Source organism: Fistularia commersonii, chromosome 34 (assembly GCF_037954325.1).
Source record: "Fistularia commersonii isolate RoL2024-O1a breed Wild chromosome 34, RoL_Fcom_v1.0, whole genome shotgun sequence".
Lineage (NCBI taxonomy): Eukaryota > Metazoa > Chordata > Actinopteri > Syngnathiformes > Fistulariidae > Fistularia > Fistularia commersonii.
In genome coordinates, this window is record NC_141317.1 from 6,683,405 (window position 1) to 6,702,530 (window position 19,126).

Genomic DNA, 19,126 nt, shown 5'->3' on the forward strand with positions numbered 1-19,126 from the left:
ACTGCTTTCCTTTAGGAAAACACAACTTGTCACATAATCATCCAGAGCCACCCCAGGAATTTTAAAGCAGCAGGAGAAGCAAAGAAAGCCATTAAACAGACCATGTGAACCTTTGTGTTCAATCTAGCCTGTTCTCTTCATTCTTATAATTTTCACCTTTGAGCAAAACATGTATACACTTGCATTTTATGTAAAATAAAGCAAAAAAGTGGCTCACTTGGGATCTTTTCAAAGTATAAACAGTGTAAAGAAGACATCAAGGTCTTTGAGGTCTACGTGTACTCAATGTTTAATTATCTGTAACCAGCCCCCCCCCCCACAAAAAAAAAAAAAAAAATCATCAGCCCAGGACCACATCCTAAAACAATGTGATTCTGTAAAGAACGTGGGTATAAATATTCATCTGTCAAACTAGTACGGGGTTCAAAAGGGGCAGGAAGAGAAAGGCAAGTCATACCTGTGCACCTGTGGGTTTCGGGTTTCCTCTGCCCGCTGAATCTGCTTCGCACCTGGACGTCTGTTTATGCTATGGTTTTAGAGTCCTGCAAGAATTCAGTTAGTCAATCCCTTTCACATTCTGGGAGCCGTTTGTACGAATGATTTCCGAACACCGTGTACACGAGAAGTCCAAATTTAAGGGTAATTGCTTACACTGACTTATAAACCCTGGTGTTGACAGATGGTTAAAATATCTTCCTGGCTTTGTCTTTTTTTCCCTTTTCAAGCTCTAAGTCTCTCCGCTGACATTTTTCTCTCCAGTTTTTGCTTACTGTCCTACATGACACCAATCACATATAAACACTTGTCATGATGTAACAGAGTTTTTGTGGGTGCACATGCGAGTGCAGACATACACGCCAGGCCAGTTGACAGGGTCACATATGGGATGTTCTCCTAAAGTCAGTATCATTTTACTAGTGTAAATATTAGTCAATGTCAGGAGCGTTTACACTGTAATGGCAGTCGTACGGCTCTGCTTTCTTGAGGCACTTTCGCTCCTTTCCCTCAGGCCTCTCCTCTCACAACCACTTCTTTTTTTTAATACTCCCATCTCATGTAATCCCTCATTACCTAATCTTCTCTCTTCTCTGCATCTACTCTTGAAAATCCAGCCATCTCTGACAAGACCCAGTCGTTTTCCAGTCAGCCCCCAGTCCCATTCCACACATTGAAAATCCCCTTCTTCCTATTCTCCTGACACAAAGTGATTAATCACCCCATTTACTGACCCACTGTCACTGGATTGTTGAGTGCTGCTTAGAATACAACCACAACCAATGCTCCTGAGAGACATCCAATCTTCAGGCCATCTTCCAAAGCTCTCAAGAAAACTCACCATGTCGTTGTTCGCTACACGCCTAAAACAGCTGTCATCTAATGAGGGTTTGAGACTCTGTGACTAAATGCCAGGGAATGAGGGGACGGACTGAGGTAATGAAACTGGATAAAAAGAACCTTGAAACGCTGTTATGTTTTTGAATGAAAATTAAAATTACATTTTTACTTGATGAAGGCATCCTGTCTTAAACTGCAACAGCGACCAAAGGGTAGGTTCACAAAAAGGTGAAAAACTACAGACAAAGGAGAGACAAAGACTGACAAGATTCCATGGAGTAGGTCTATGCTGGTTTCATATTTGATATTTATTGAAACAAAGTAGAGCATTGAGCCAATTTGTAAAAAGTAACAAAATATCAGCTATAACATTAGTTTAACAAACCTCAAATTCAAGGAGAAGCTTATAAATATACATAGTTGGATTGGCAGAAATAGTTACTGAGAATCATCACAGGGAAAGTAAGCCGATGACCGAGTAGTACTGGAAATCCACGGTGAATCTAAAATCAGAACATCTGTGATGTGTGAAACCGAATGCTGAACGCGGGTGTGAAAAAAATAAGTGTTTCGAAACAATAAGGTGCATTTCCCTTAACAATAGTAAAAGCCACATTAGTGATAAGCAAAGTTAAGTGATGTGAAAACATCGGGATGTCCTACTTATATTCTGATCTATGATCCAGATGATGCTATCCTGTTTTACTGGAAAGAGAATCTTGTTAACAAAAATAAATACACTTTACTGATTGATTGGATAGAATACTATATACACAGAAAATGGACTATTTTACCTCTGTAACCACAACATTGCCCATATATATTTAAAACCATGTTACATATTGTTGAATATTGCTAAATGGATAATCTGAATTGATATGGAAAACAGTGTAGGCTATATTTTTGATATATTTGCTGATGCACTGCAGTAAAACAATTGAACAGACAGATACAGAAAGATTTAAGCTTCTGTTGTAAAAGTGCATAATGGTGAGGGCTTGTTGCAGCACCTGGGGAACACTTAGGCTTCAGGGACAGCTTAATAAATAACCCATTCCCCAAACCTCATACTGGTGCCCAATGTACTCCAAAGACTCGAACCAACAGTATTCATATCTTGATATGAAGTGAGAGGAGATAAGTAGACTTGTGTAAGGATTTAAGAGCTGGTTTAGGACTGGTCCCATAAAATCATATCCATACACAACAGTATTTAGGCATTCTCCTCTTCACACAGTCATACTCCAAAAAACAGAACCACTCAACTATGCCTCATATATCAAACTCTGCTTTAATGGGGAAGTTCAAATTCACAATAAGTTTGGCCAATCTGACTACAAAACTAATTTTCTGTCTTTAAAAAAAGGGAATTGGGGACGGGTTGCGGGCAGGGGGGTTATTCCGGCCATTTCTATGGCCTTGATGGCATTAAAATCAGCTAGTTGAGGACTGGGCCAAAATAACAAATAATCTCAAAATAAATATTTCACGATAGTCTCAGTTTCTGAAGACATAGGTTCTTTTTGAAACAAAAAAAAGTCAGTCTTTGCAATGGCATAATTGTTTAACTCTATAAATATAATTTATATAGTTCTTCCATTCTCTCTGTGTTCAACTCCTTTCCTCATGAAAACAAACCAATGCATGCCCATTGTCTGCAAGCAAACATACAGGCAACTTTCCTCTTCTCACTTGCAAACAAATTGGTCTACGATTTTTGTGCAGCGCTTGCACTTGACGAAGCAGCACCAATGGAACTTGCAATGGCAGCGCTCCACAATCTGGGCCTTGAACTGGTCATAGCCTCGTCCGCAGCACATCAGCTCACACCCATCCATTCCCTCCGAGGTCTTGTTGCAAAGCCGACCCACTGTGCCCAGGGAGCCAGTGCTTTGATTCTTCACGCAGTAGTCTGGACTGGGCTCGATGTACACTAGATCGTTGCTTGTGGGAGCGTTGTACTGGTTGTTTATCAGCACTAGCTTCCCACGCGTGTTGACCTTCATGGCTGCGGCACTGTCATACTTTTCCTTCAGTGCGTCACCCACCTTGCGGAAGTCAGCCAACTGCCACCAACACGTCTTAAGGCTGCACGACCCCGAGACCCCGTGGCACTTGCAAGACACATGGGCAAGGTCTGAAACCGTCTGTCAGGAAGAAAGCGACGGGAAAATTAAACAGTTGTTGAACAGGGCAGACCTTAAAATAAAATGCACTCAGCATTCGACAATACATTTGTCGAATGCAGAATACATTTCTAATTTGTTCTGCCTACACACGTATTTGCAAAATATGCTGCACATGATCTCATGGACCATCTCTTTACTGTAAAGCACCCAATGATCCTGTGTGTCTCTCCATAGTGAAGTGAATAAAACATTGTCCATTCATTTTTCTGACTTGAAAGAGAACAGCATGGCAGCAGATATCTGGCTTTACATTGCTCATGAGGTGGTTTCAAGATGTTTGGAAGGGAAAAGGAAACCCCAGAGCTGTCTCCAATAATCGTATCTCACCACAGTTCAAAGCTCCAGGAGGAGAGAGCAGACAGAGCTGTTACGCAGATGATCATCGGACACTCCTATGATTGACCTGGATTGTTTCAACAATTTTCTTTATTTGATCACTGCTGGGTCAAACTCAGGGCCTGTGGTCTAGGTTTCTCTACTTGCTATTTATTTGTTGACAAGTCTCTGAGTGTGTGCGTGCATACAACTCTCAATGTCTTACCCTTCGCCCAGCCTCGTTATTGTGAAGATTCATCAAAAGGCGGGCATTGTCTTGAGTGCCCTTCGGGTAGCTCTTTTCCCTTTCACGAGCATCCACAAACTCCTTTGAGAACCTGTAGCCGTAGTTGAGGTTGTCTCCGCAGCCACCCCAAAGCCAATCACGTGGCAGATCTTTGGGGCGAGGTGAACGGCTGCACCCACAGCTGGACAGCTCCCCCTCTTTGCAGGCACGGCTCACTGCATTTACCACCCCCGCTGCGCTGATGGCATATGTGAACGCCGTTTCTCGACTGCCTGCAGACAAACATGATTAAATGAGAAATATTTAATTGCAGTTTTATCATTTTGGCATATCAATCCGCTGATCCAATTTGTGAAGGTTATGCATGTATATTTTGTTTTAAGTTAAATGTATGTCACTGTCATTTTGCCTTACGTATACTGGTAGCATTATAGGATGTGATTAGCCTGGAAACCAGACCAAAGATGTGATCTCAGTTGACAGCGTTCACCATACACTTAAGATTGCAAAGAACATGAGCCAAGTGCTGCAGGCTTCTTGTTACCAACATGTTAAACAGTGGGATCTGGTTTGCTTTTGTTGGGCTTCAGCCAGAGAGAGGTGAGCGCCCTCCAGTGACAAAGATCATCTTTAACAAACAGCTGCAATTTCACCCAAATTGAAGGTGACAAGTGTTCTTTCTCTTTTGTCACTAGCTGATTCTTGAGCCATGAACTGGCATAATATCTACAACCAATATTTCCTCTACAGACAAAGGGTTCACACTGTATGAAAACACAGGACCAGAGCACGACCAGTGCACAAATCCAGGGACTACAGCAGAAGGCAAAGATTAGATAACTAAAGGAAAAATGGATGACCAAACAATGAGGCTGTACAATGACTCTGGATACAGAGGCTGCTGCAAAATAAAATTACACTGATCAAATACCCACTTGGCCAAACCTTAAGAGACCACTGTAATGACAATACCAGATGGATGGAGAAATAGATGGGGAAGAAAGGATGAAAAGATAAGCCAAGAACAAACAAAGAGAAAGAAGTCAATGGAAATGGAGAGACGAGCAAACTTGAAATAAAAAAGGGCAGTTATGGAAAGGCAATGACTGGAAAGCAAATGGTTGGGTAGAGAAAAAAAAAAAAATCAAAACAACTGGAAACTCAGAAAATCCCACCTGGAAAGCATTCAGGGAATAAATGTTGAAAAAAAAAAAAAGATTTGTCAGTCCATTTCAAATTTTAACTCATAGGATCTAGGATGACAAGCAGACTTGTTGACATACGAACTCCCCCAATGAAGCATCCCGTCCTTATGCAACCCAACCTGTTGCAAACTTGGACATGCAGAGGGACGTGTTGGAACCAAACAATTCAAACCTTGCAACTTTATTCTAAATCACCACCCTTGGCAGATCTCAGAAGACATGCAGGAAGGCAGAACACGTTTCCCTGGCATTAAATAGGCTGAGGAGAGTCTATATCACTAGAGAGGGAGGTGGAGGCACCAGCAGGCACAGCTGAATCACAAAGTTTAAGTAAAAAAAAAAAAGAAAGAAAGGGGGGAGGGGTCACTAATGCGGTACATTAGATATGGTTTAGATGATGTAAATGTAATCATCTTAATAACAGAAAAGGAAACATCATCGCACATACCTCTACTTTTGTCATTATCCATACAGAGTCGGGTGGTTCGCTTGACAATAGTTACATTTAAGACCAATGATATACTTAATTTTAGACAATTTTTGCACCAAAATCATATAGCCGTACTTGTGATCAGTTTCCAAAGTAGCTACTCTAAACCAAAGAAATTGTTTCTTTTAACTGCTAAAAGTATGTTCTGTAGATTATCCAGGGTAATGGGAACATTATTTCTGGAAGCACAAGTCGCCATTAAGTGCATGTTATTTTTAAAGCTGTAATCACCACGAACAAAATTCCATTCACCGTTTATTCCATTCATTGTATGAGAGTACCCACAGAAATCTAAGACAGATATCTGAAAACACCGCCAAAAAAAACAAATCTTTCTGTAACATACAAATATGGGTATATGAGAAAAACTGAGGGGTTTCAAACAAAATGCATTCCTCTCTATATGTCTTAGACAAACCTTAAGGAGCCACACATGCACTGAATGGTTATCAAAACTACTAAATGGGATCCATTTAGTTGCCCACTGCAACTCTGCTCACCACAGGGATATTCTATGGATTTATTCTAATCTTGTTGGAAGATTATGATCAATAAATGCTTGACGTCAATGACCTTAACATTAGTTCCTGAGGTGAGGGAATTCATCCAAAGAAAACTGAAACAATCATTTTAAATGACAGGATCCAAGAATGGGATTTAGTTCTAAAAGAGGATTGTAAAGCTCTGCAACCGTCTATGAGATCTGAGCACAGCTCACATACGCGCAAACACAGAGCTGACAACTTGATAGATTGGTGCATACACTCACTGCACTCCCATGCTCCACAAAGTGTGTGCCTGTGTGTGTTAAGATTGTATCCCATTCATCAAGGGAAAAGCAGATTCTCTGCCTCCCTCTGGCTCCCTGTCGGGAGCTGGCTTAGCAGTCTAAAGCCACATGTTATTTATCCAGCACCCTCACCCACCAAGTATTTGCTCCATACAGCTGCTTAGAATCAGCAGCCCAATACATTTTACACACATGCGCATCTGAGAGAATATGTCCGTGAATCAGAGAGCACCAGAATAGGAAAAAGGTGGAAAGTGAAGTGCACAAAATCCAAATATTAGTGATGAAAATACAACTATGTAAGGAAGTATTCGGAACATATTTTCTATAAAAATGTCCTGGGTGTTCATATGCTTCATGGTTTGGTGCCATTATTTACATCCTTTGTCCATACCTATTTGCATGACTCGTCCAAAAACAGAGGAGTTGTCAACTGTGCTGCAGTTCCAGCGCCGATGTCTGAATTGGTACTGGCATTCTTTGATGCCAGTCTTGGCACCTTCTCCGATGTACTGCATGTGGTCCCTGTAGAGCTGACATAGCTTCTTCTGACCCGTCGACAGGCCTGCCAGCTGGCTGCACAAAGGCTGGGCACTAATGATGTAGGCCTCGGGAATGAAAGGGTTCATGGCCAAAGACCTGGATGAAGGTTGGATGATAATACAGTTATTACACTCACATACTCCCTTTCGCAAAGCCACTGGATGGCAGACAACTCTACATGTCCAAGTTTTAATGGAACTAAAAAGTTGAACGTAATTATAACAGGACTTTGGGTAATGAATGATATTGTTCTTCAAAAAATACTCACAATTACTGTTTAGAAATGTCTGTCAGCTAAAAGGCATTTGCTACACCACCATGTACTTTTACTTTTAAAACAAATATCACAAAAACTTTTTTGGTGATGTGTATACCAAGGTAAATAGCTGGTCTGGGGCTAAATATATGTATTTTTGTCAAACAGGGCAAAATAAAACCATTATATTGCCAATCAATTACTGCTTTGTTTGATAAAACAAATATAAATTCTGAGGTAAAGAGAAATATAGTTGAAACAGAAAGATAAGAACACCACTGTGAGCATCTGGTTCCGGGCCACAGCACAATTAGAGAAGCCCATCCCTGGGTCTCAAGAGAGACACAATTAGCCCCCAGTGTAACCTGATCAACTAGAGAAATTCAGCAACAGGAGGCAGACTGAGCGTGCGCGCGCACGCGCACGCACGCACGCACGCGCGCGCGCGTGTGTGCGCGCTTGCGCGCGCAAGGAGTGCATTCAATGGCAAGATTAGTGGCATACGCACTGTTCATATGCCTGAACACACACCTAAGGCAAACAGCCTCCTCTCGCATACATATACACAATTCAGGGACACTACTCTGTCCTTTCAAAAAGGAAAGTGAAAAATTTGTGCACCACACTCCAGAGGGTCCAGTGACGTACAAGCCCTCTGTCTCATCATCGTCTTTAGTCATCTTTGCTTTGTGGATTAAGATATTTGTGTGCTGAATCTACAAGTTCAGCGTATTCATTTGTCTCATGATTTAGTCATGACAATATTATGTTACTCCTTCCTTTCAACGGGTAAAGTAGATGAAATGCTTCACAGAAATGTTTGCTGTTCTTCCACTAGCATTTGGATGGGGCACATTTCTCCACAATTAGACATAAACAAAGACACAGGATGTAAAGACCCAAGATTTGCACTGAGTGGTTCTTTTTTGGTACCTAATATACACAGATTGTCCCCATTCAGAAGCACTCTTCTAGTTTAAAAGCAACATGCACAAATATACACTTTTCTCGTAATTTCCACAGAATGTGTGTTCCAAGCACAGGCCGACGTAGTCACAAAGGGTGTCAGTGTTTGCACACACTTGGATGCATACTCATGAACCACAGTGATCTATAATTTTTATAATATTCATAATTTTAGTTTGGCAATATGAGACAAGAAAAAGTGAAGAAAAACAGTGTCCTGAAAAACAAGTGGGCAACTATATACATGGTGCAACTGCAGCCGACAGGCTTACTTGCACGCATTCCAAATGTAAAATGGACTAAATCACAGAAAAATGACTAAACGGTAAATACAAATACAACTTGAAATTTCTATCAGCAAGCTTAGGAATTCCAAATGTTAGTGGTTATGAGAAAAAAAAAGTAAAGTTCCTTCAACGGTGTTGAGATTAACACAAACATAAATACTGTACATTCTGAGAGAAAAATTATACATACCACCATGAGTTGGCCTCCACCACCACCTGCATAAGAAGTGTGAGGAGTGTGAGGGCAAAGACGCAGTGTCTGGAGTCCAAAATGCTGCCCAAGGGCCAGCACAGTGGCCGACACACACAGCCCAGCCCGAGGTTCATAATGCCGCTGATCTGGGGGAGGACAGAGAGCACCATGCACGTCAGTTTGTGCGCTTGTCACCTTGTTTATATATGGAAGTCACACTGTTGGTGTTCATAATGTAGAAAATGACAGATGTGGGGTGTCAAAATACGCAAAGAAAGTGTTGCTCTGCTGTACGACTGTGCATCTGCACGCTCCCTCGCTTACATGCAAACAGCGCTGTGGTTGTATATGTGAGCCCCGAGGCCATCAACGCAGCCCTTGCACAGCAGAACAGTCATTTGGCAGCAGGTCTGAGTGTGAATCACATAAGACTGATAGACGTGCAACCAGAGGAGACAATGACTATGAAACCCCAGCTGGACACATTCCTGACAGTTCACTTTGTTCAAAAGGTACCAACATAGATGCAATAGTCAATCGGAGAACATACCCTATTTTAAAAACAAGCGTTAGGCAATTTAAAAAAAAAACTATGTAGGGGAGGGGTACAATTTTAGTTTGATTCAGTAATTAGGATTTAATTTATAATGTATATCTTGACAAAAAAAAAAACAAACAAAAAAAAAAAAAACAACTAACTTTGGAATAATGGAATCAGTTTCAGTGATGTCAATGTACTTGTATTACGTTGTACGCTGTGGAAATCAAAATGAAAAAGTCGAATATATATATATTTGATTTTTTATTCTAATTTTAATTCATCTTACGTAGAGTCGAGGGGGCCACGTCAGCGCGAAAGGCCCGGGAAGGATTTGCAGGTCCCAGTTTATGGACGACCGCGGTTAATTAAAACAAGTGGAGACAGTCCATCACGGCCTTTTGTGCCACGGTTTCATTAGGAAACGAACAAAAATAAAGTGAAAAATCGGCGTGATTGAATTGTACGTGCCTGTCTCCTCCGTGGGCCCCTTGTGAGGGTTGGGACCGGGAGCAGCTCTAATTTGTCACACAGCATTATTTTCCAGGACTGAGTCGCGGAGACTCATTACCTAAAGACAAGGCCAAGTTCACCATCACACTCACACACACACACACACACACACACACACACACACACACACACACACACACACACACACAGCTACTCCAGAGCTTATGATATATTCCTTGTAGTTCTGGCGCGCGGAGCGGGAATCCGCAGTGGGCGGCGGTCTGAACTCATTAAAAAAAACGAAAAAAAAAAAACAACAACTGGACCAACCGGAGTTCGTTCCGTCCGCCAGGCAGCGGAAGAAAGAGAGCCCGAGTGGGACGCTGGAAACAAGCGCAATTTACGAATAATTTAATTGTAAAATGAAATAATATTTTGGCTGTGAGCGACGCGAAGGTCGGAGATAAACTCCGAGACGGCGCGTGAGGACTACATCCGGGTAAGAGCGGCTCGAGCCACCGCACAGGTGCGTCAAATTAAATCTCACCCGCGTGCCAATTAGAACCTTTAAAAAAAAAAAAAAAAAAAAAAAAAAAAACAGAACCCGCTATTTTATTTGTTACCCACCGTTAAAAATAACAATAATGACGATATTTTATATGTTATTATAATCGTTTTCGTTATTCATAGTGTTATAAAGTTTTTAAAAAAGGATGACGTTCGGTCGGCACGCAGCTGGGAGACTCGACCCCGAAGAAGGTTTGACTGATGACTTTAAGGGCTTCTTTTCTCTACGTCGAAAACACGCATCCAAAATTAGGAGTAAACCTCGGCCTTTATCGATATGATAAAACAAAATAGTTCCTGGTAATTGTAAGAAAAGAGTCTGGGATTATCGCATCTTTCAGAAAAATCTGTGTGCTTATTTAATCTATTCATTCCTGACAGAATCCCTTCGTCATCCCCCCCCCACATCTTAATACCGTGCCTTGAAAGATGAGTAAAATGATATTGCCTAAACAAATTCGAAACAAAATATTAATTTGTTTACGAATTAAATATGCACACCCTCCTAGTCGCTTGAAGCTTGAGATAAATGATCCATTTGCTCATACTGTGTTTATTAACGGAGCGGGCCTGTTGGATAAACACACAACGGATGTTATCCAGGCGCTGTGATTTAATTCATTGTGACAGAACCGAATCCCCATCTTTGTCAAAACTGCATGGCAGCCTCGTTTATTGGCTTAAATGAATACTATGGACGATCAGTTGAGTGCCTCCAGTCGTCCCAGTGATGAAGGGAGCCAGGAGAGGGAGCCAGGTACTGCGATTTGACCATGAGGAGCACAAAAAGCTCTGCAGGAGCTTGCGAGCATCGTTTGATGGTACTGTACCTGTTTAAAACACTGGAGTGTTACTTTACGATTCAGCTATTTGCTAATGAAATGTGAATTCGTTGCACAGCCGATTGTGTGTCACGCCTGTCAAGACAGTTTGTCCGCTTCCAAAAACCAAGATTCAGTCCAAGAAAATGCCGAACGCACATGTTGCGCCTCTTTTGATAAAACTACGCGTGGAAACGGAGGACCATGAAGTCCAGATGCTACTCACCGAGGATCAGAATCCCCCAGAGGTTTTAATCCACTTTTCTTTTTGATTTTCTTGTTGTTGTTGTGTAGATAATATCAAATCAATAATCCAGTAATGGCCAGGTGGATCAAAGATGTCCTCTCCCGCTCCGGTGAAGATAAAGTCTGGCTTTTCTTTTATCCGGTTGTGTTGCAAAGTGCTTGGCTGCGGGTTCCTCAGGCGTGCGGTGCTCACAGAATGCGCTCCCCGGGACGAACCGGTGGACGCAGCGGGCGGTGTGAACTGTTCGGGCTTTGCCGGTGAACGACCAGTTTCTCTACGGATCAGTCCGTGATCTTGGACGTAATTCAGGGATAAACTTTTTACCACGGGGAGGAAACGTAGCGTCTGCTCTTTGTCGATTGACCTTAAATTGAAAACGGATCTTGTACCGCTAACCCCTAAAAGTAGCACTGTCCCGGTCAGATTTTTTTATTTAAATTGTATCGAACGAAAATAAGATGAACTCATGGGCATTCTCCAGCCGCTCAGAGGCTCGGGTCATTGCGCGTTGTTGTTTTTATTTTGTTTTTTACCTGCGGAAAGATCCACACGGTGATCCTCGCCACAAACGACTTGTCACTTTACCTTCCATTATGCGCGGTGACAAATCACAGTTTGACAACTGTTCCGCCCAAATCAAATGGATTCACCGTCCGACAACGTTTTGTTTTTGTTTCTTTAAAAAAAAATGAAAATTATCCGCCTTACGAGGTGAAAAGCGATGCAAGAATTAATCGGCTCCAGACAGTGTGCTCCAAAAAAAAAAAATCTTTCCGCGCCGACTATCTCCAAACAGTGCGGCTTGGCGAGTGCGCACGGTGCCAGGGGGAGGAACGAGCACGGCGTGTGAACGACAGAGGCTTTGCTGGGACTCCGTGACTGTCGTCTTTCTGCAGCGTGTGCGAGCTGAAGGGAAGAAAAGTCTTCCCCCTCCCTCTCTCTCTCTCTCTCTCTCTCTCTCCCTCTCTCACCTGCCTCGGTCGCCTCCTCTCACAAACTAGTACATCAAGCCTGGATGCGCCGCGTAAAAATCCCTCAGACGGCGCATGCGCTCCGCGTCTCGACCTCAACTCTTCTTCCTCCTCTTCTCCTTCTTCTCTCTCTCTCGGTCAACAACTTTCAAGAAGCGAGGAATTCGAGTGTAGGTGAATTTGCGGAGCGAGAGGCGAGAGAGGGCAGGGCGGAACAGGCTGTAACAAAACAAGCGTCTCTATTACCTAAAATAAACTTTATAAAGCACCCCGGGCTATTACCCTATCCATACCAAAGCCGAGTTAGGATTTTCACTGGCGCAGATCGTGTTACCACTCAGTAAAATCAAGACAAGCAGGTCTATATCGTGTGCTTATACAGGCTGCTCTCATCACCTGAAGGCCTGCGAGCATTACGGTCATTACGGTAATTATTATTTTATGGTACATTATCTCAAAACGTGCAGCAAGAATCCATAGCCTTACAGTTCGTTGTTACTCAATGAACCCGATGATGAGAGTCAAAGGGCAAAGTGTTAGTTTCAGATGTGTCAATGTAGATTTCTCAGGCTGTATAAACCGAAAGCATTCAAGGGTGAAAGTCTTGTTGTTTTCAGTCGCGCTAGAAAGATTATTATCGAGACTTGGGATAGAGATAGCATAGCAATTTGTAGACGTTCAAATAATGTTTAAACATCGATGGACAGGCCAGCTTGTTGTATATCCAGCAGCCCAAAGAAAGACTGGAATTGAGGAAAATTATATGGAAAAATACAAGATTTATTTTAGACAAGCGCAAGCGATCCGAGAGCTGATTTAAATTGGATGACACTCCAAACATAATTCTAAACAGATAGCTAGTCTTTGCCTGTATCCTGACATGGTATGTGATGAATAGTGATTTGTCATACACTGCTTCCTGTTTTAGGTCCCTAATGCTTATCATGCATACATGACTAGTATTTATGTGTACATGGTGTTCATTAAGCAGCAGTGAATCATTATTATTATTATTATTATTATATTAGTAGTAGTAGTAGTAGTAGTGGTCAAACTGGTCTTGTAATTTTAGTGTACTACAAAAAAAATGACTCGCATGACATTAATTCAAAACTGGACAGTGATTACATAGTGGAGAATAATGAAAGAAATTACATGTGATAAAACCACAGCTGATCCCATCTGCCCAAATCACTTTGTCAGACCGTGCTTCAGATATTTCTACTTTAAGTCCTTTATAATTTAGGTTCCTTCAATTAAACTCATATGTAACTTTGAAAACCCATGGCGGATGCAGAGACCAGCATTGTGTTCAAGTGCAGTTAAAACATGCTCAAACAGCCACATTTCTGATCCCCCTCCCCCTCACATTGTCTCACTAAACTACACAATGTATTACTACCCTCCCTCCTCCACCCCCGTGTTACCCCAGGAAAAAGCTGGGCAACATCTGGCTAAGTTTATGAGAGAGAGAAAGAGAGAGAGAGCGAGAGAGTGGGGTGGAGGATGGTGGGGCGATTGGTAGACCATGAAAACTGGGAAGAATTCTTACTTGGGTAGCGAAAGAGACTATTGTTGTAGTTGCCATTAGTGGCGGTGAAACTTTAAACTTGAGAAAATACCCATTGTTGTACTCCAATTTGCCAGAGTCAATGTCAGTGTTATTGACATTATTTTTAAGAAAAAAAAAAGACACACACATTGAAGCTCTTGTGAAAGCAATTTTAAGTCAAACAACAGAAACAAGCTGACACACAGCAAAATACTGTCAGGGGAGAAAAATGTTTAGCCCCCAAATTTCACAGTCATATCATGAGAGCAGCACAGTACCACAAATGCACAGGTATACACAGTACAAAACCTATACACGGTAAGGTAAGGGTCAAACGGAAACACTGTTTTACTGTCGAATCAAAATACAATGATACTGCACGGATGTCATCCCCTCAGGTCAACCTCCAGTACAGAGAAAGAAAAAAGTAATAACACAGTGCTTTTAAATGCAAGTCACTTCATTATAAACAGAAAAGCCACTCAGACTCACAGGGTCAATAAACAGACAATAAAATAATACATCACGCATTCATAAAATAAGCTGTTACTTCAAAAAAGAGTGGCACTCAGAACTGTTTTTGGAAGTAGAAAAGTAAACAGAACATTATATAGTGGTTCATGAAACAAATGCACAGTCTAAACGAACACAAGGAGAAATGTATGGATTCTTTCACAAGTAAGGTGACTGATTTGAGTTCAGACGCTCCTGCGTTAAGGTCCTGACTATTGAAGAAGCAGATCCCCAAAGCTTTTCATATAGTCACCCCAAAGATACCATCACTTGGGAAGGAGAAAGTCACACAAATTAGAACAGTTTTACTGTGTAGTCCTGGATCAGAAATGATCCAGATGCAGTCTGATTTCAGAAAATTTGTTTCTGCAAATGAATGCATCTCCTTTGGCACAGTACATTGAGAAGGTCTCGGTGGATTCTGAGGTCCATGTTGTGATATTTGTAAGAGTCTCATATTTTGTTGCAGGAATAAACATTTTACTGCTATCATAAACCAGCCCAGTATTGGCATGGGTTTATGGGTCGTTCCATTGGCTCAGCTAAGCTACATTAGTAGTCAACAGTGGTGGATCAATTGTTGGTTGATGTGAAGCCAGAACTCTGTAGCACTGCAGTATTGTAAAATGAATCCAGCTTCTAGTCTATTGAAAACAGCGGGGGAATTGAAGGCAGTCGACTACTTGCCAATACCTTGAAGCTCCACAATGATGACTGACATTCACCCACAATGGGGCCGTGGCATTTGTCAGTGAGCTTATCTGAAGTACATTGAAATGGTGGGTCCTGAAATGTATATATATGTGCTTATATGCATGTCTGACGGTGATGGTGGGCTGACTGTGTATATTTGGAGTCGAAGCTCTGGAGTCTTTTGGTACTTGGCTTTCCTAGCAGCTGTGGAAAGAAAAAGCAAGAAAAAGCATTAGTGTGACGGGTCATGCACCAAGAAAAACAACAATACAATGAAAGAAAAACAAATGTTAAAATCCACGTAGTAATATGAAGATTCATCATCTAGCCAAGAATCTTAAGTTGTTTTTGATTTCCTCAGTCTCCTCCTAAAACAGCATACAAATACTCTGCTTGTTAATGGACAGAGAGAACTAAGACATTCAGGTTTACTCACATTTTGCTCTTTCTTTACTAAAGTTTGACCATTTTGTTTCTTTAGCTGTCTGGCAAGTTTCCAGACCTCCTTAAGAATGCTCTAAATGCAGCTGGCAGCAACCCAAACATCAAGTGCTCATTAATAAAAAAGAAAAAGGAACTGAATTGGAATGTGTCTGTTATTCAGGCCGCACAGCAGTCAGCAACAACTCACTTCTTTCCTCAGGGTAAGGTTGTAGGAAAAAAAAAGAAACAATGATGTATGTCTAGCACACAGGGGGCGCCTCATTGGCTGAGCAAACAGGCCCCAAAATAACCACCAATCACTAAAGACGTTATCATCAGTCACAGGGAGGACAGACCGAAGGAACTTTATACTTTGCATGCTGATGACCTAAGATATGAAAAGGTAAACTTTGGAAACGTGCAAGGTGACCTCTCATGTGTGATAGAAGAAAAATACAAAAGTCTGAAGTGAAGATGTTTCCCAAATTGTCAACGGTCACGCTAAAAATCCATCTAAATAATGTCTAGCGGCATACTCTGCAAGTCACACTCTTCCTGTCTTACTCTGATTGGTTGCCAGCCAGAAGAGGACCATCCATTATGGGCAGAAGTAAATAAACAGTCACAGCAATTAAAGTGCCATCATTTGTTATGCAACATTGTGTGTATTTGTTTGTGTGTCTGTGTGTGTGTGCACATTTAAGCCTGCTTGCACATAAATGTAAAGGTACCTGTCTGTGTGTGAACAAGCTTGCGTAGATGAAAATGTGCATGTGTTTTGGATGACCTTCTCAGGTTTCTCTGCCATCGTCTGCACTTAGGTTAATGATTTGGGTGCAAGAGAGTCAACAAATATGGTCTCCCCCAGCAGAGCAATATAGGGGGTACAACCTGCCTCCTGATGTACTTGAAAACCACTTCTCTTCCTTCTCCTTCAACACATCTACCCCGAAACAGCTCAGGCTTTCACTACAAAAAACTCACATGATGCCTGTTTATGAGGAAGTATGTGTATCACTGTGGTTTTGAATGCATGTACACATATAGTTGAATGATTATTTAAGATGTCAAAATAATGTGTTAAAATTGGAATGGTACTTTGTGTTCTCTAATTTCAAGTGATAAACGTGGACAGAGCAATCCCAAACATTTATATTATGGGGGTTAGTGTGATGTTATGACTGACAGAGGAATGTCATGTGGTATCGTCCTCAAGAACCAGGACATGGAGCGTTCTCTTTAAAAGGAAAAATAAATAAGATAAAATTGCTTGTTAACTGTCAAACTGATGATATCACTTGCTGGCAAGAAAGACTGTGGCTGTTGCGCATTTTATGAACTCATTAACAGACTTGTTTGTGTATGTAGAATCAAGTTCATTAGATTAACAAATTTCAATAAAAGTTATGCAATGTAAAGTTGCTACAACAGTGTTTTCTCATAGAAACACCAAATGCCGCCATTCTAGCATTGTCGGGTTGCTTTTAGGAGCAATGCTGCAAAAGACACGAGTAAGTGGAGTGGCCTGTTACATTTGCAGACAATACATACAGTAGTTGAATATTGTCTAAGTATCTGTATTACCAGAGAAAGTAAAATTGGTCTGTTTTTGTTTTTTTTTTCTTGTTATAGATGCCTTCAGACATACATTTGTTTGTGATTTTTGGTCACAGAAATTTGACATTAACTTGAACAGAAAACCAAGAGTTACTAAAGTGGTCTAGCGATGCCTGGTCAGTCATGATTAGGCCTGCTTTAGAAACATGTGACAAAGCAAAGCATATTATATCAGCTAGGAAAGCTAGAACCACACTCTCGATAATTTAGTGAGCTCAAAGGGCTCTGAGTGGCTGCTTAAATTCTTTTTAGCCCAAAGGTCATTATCCACAATTTTCTGGATCATCAACAGCAATACATATGCTGCAGTGCACAGAGAATATTTCAACAAGTTACTGTTTCTCAAAGCGAGTTTGGCTCCTGCTACTTTTGGTTTAAAAATGTTCTTGAAAAATCTAATAAAGGTAAGGTTTACAACTTACATATGGTGTACCTTTTCCGTTTGCTTTGCTTTATACCACCCTAGTGTACTGTTCTGTTTTTTTTAAATAAAAGCGATGCCATATCAGTGCTAGAATTTTAACGAAGAAAAAAAATCACTTACATCCCAACTTCTAAGTAATGTGCTTTATCTCTCTTCAACTCCAATCAGCCATTCCTATCTTATACTCCCCCATCTTCCTCTTCACTCCATCACTGCCAGGGTGCCTTATGGTGGGATCGGACAGGGTGAGCACTTTCTCATATTAATATCAGTTTAAGTTGCCTTTTGACACAGGGGAATGATTATTTTATCAAGGTTAGTAAATGTTCATAAATATATGTCTAGATGAGGTAAAAAATAGAAGTCCTGCATTCCTAGTGGATCAATGATGGCTTTGACTTGTTCATTGTTTGATTGATCTCTAAAACTTTGGTTTCTACCAAGAACATAAACATGTACCAGACATTATCAAATCTTTCTCACAGAATCCGGGGTAGAACTCTTCAGAACCTAATTTCATTATCACAGAGATTTGCAAGCAACTTCTTTCAAGGCTGTGGGCTGGAAGCTATGGAGTAGAGTTTTCAGCACCAGTTCACATTGGCCAGACAGTGGTGAAACCAGAGCAGCCAAAAGGACACAAGGTTACAATATCATGGCAGAGGATTGGACTGAATAAACCTTAGTTTGTGAAGTCTGGGATTAATTGGTAGTTTGCTGGGGAAATGGCTGATTAGTTGACAAAAACTAAAGGAAATTACTGTTGACTGTGTGTAACAAATGAACGGACTGATATCAGCAGCCCAGGACCTCTGATGAGATGCTGTCCCCTGTGCTTGATATTTGCACCAGAAGAACTATTTTCCAATGTTGCAATATACATTGTGCTCTCATTCATAACAAATCCAAATGACATAAATACTTCAGAATCATAGTTCTGTGATGTCAATATTCTTTTGGAATGATCGTGTGGATAGTTCTTGCTTTTCAATCGGTTGTAAGTCAGATGCCTGGTGCTAGACTACCCTTGAGTATCTACATGTGCAATCTCCTGGTAGACAGATAATCTAAACAAATTTATGATGTCTGCGTTGTGAGTTTTACAGAATTTCCCCAGAATTTACTCACCCATTTGTTGATCTTCATCATAACTGCTTGATATCAAATGAGAGGCAAAGTGTCCACTCAGTGGCGTTCAGATGGTAAGATTGAAGAAGTGAAACCTTGAACCAAGTGTCTCATTTTATGGCACAAATAGAATGATTTATTTTGAGTGTACGGTTAAGATATTTCATGAACGCATACCTAAAATGTGACCACTGAAAGCATCATATGTCAGATTAAATCGTATATTAGTTGTGGGAAAGCAGATGAAAGGCAAACCAGTTCTCATCTGTCATCTGCCCTACACTGCTGAGTGGATATTTAACATCACCCATAGCAAATGAAATAACAAGCATAGATAATTTGTAATCTGATGTCCCACAGTTA

General features: G+C 41.1%; 2 protein-coding genes across 4 annotated transcripts in view; both read right to left on the reverse strand.

Annotated features, from left to right (window-relative positions):
- Window positions 1–1,616: 1,616 nt before the first annotated feature.
- Window positions 1,617–11,825, reverse strand: wnt5a (wingless-type MMTV integration site family, member 5a). Its single transcript, XM_086141721.1, has 5 exons — window positions 11,422–11,825; window positions 8,814–8,962; window positions 6,966–7,210; window positions 4,066–4,358; window positions 1,617–3,482 (listed from the first exon to the last, which is right to left on the reverse strand). Exons 2-5 carry the CDS (start codon window positions 8,948–8,950, stop codon window positions 3,024–3,026), a joined length of 1,134 nt encoding a protein of 377 aa, XP_085997847.1. The 5' UTR covers window positions 8,951–8,962; window positions 11,422–11,825; the 3' UTR covers window positions 1,617–3,023.
- A 2,300-nt stretch (window positions 11,826–14,125) lies between these two features.
- LOC147214425 (ERC protein 2-like) overlaps window positions 14,126–19,126 on the reverse strand; it is a 141,963-nt gene continuing 136,962 nt past the window's right edge. For 2 of the 3 annotated variants that reach the window (XM_086141664.1, XM_086141662.1), the window contains one exon: window positions 14,126–15,375. The gene's annotated coding sequence lies outside the window, so the exon portion shown is untranslated. The remainder of the gene's footprint in view (window positions 15,376–19,126) is intronic. The other variant, XM_086141665.1, reaches the window with a different exon arrangement.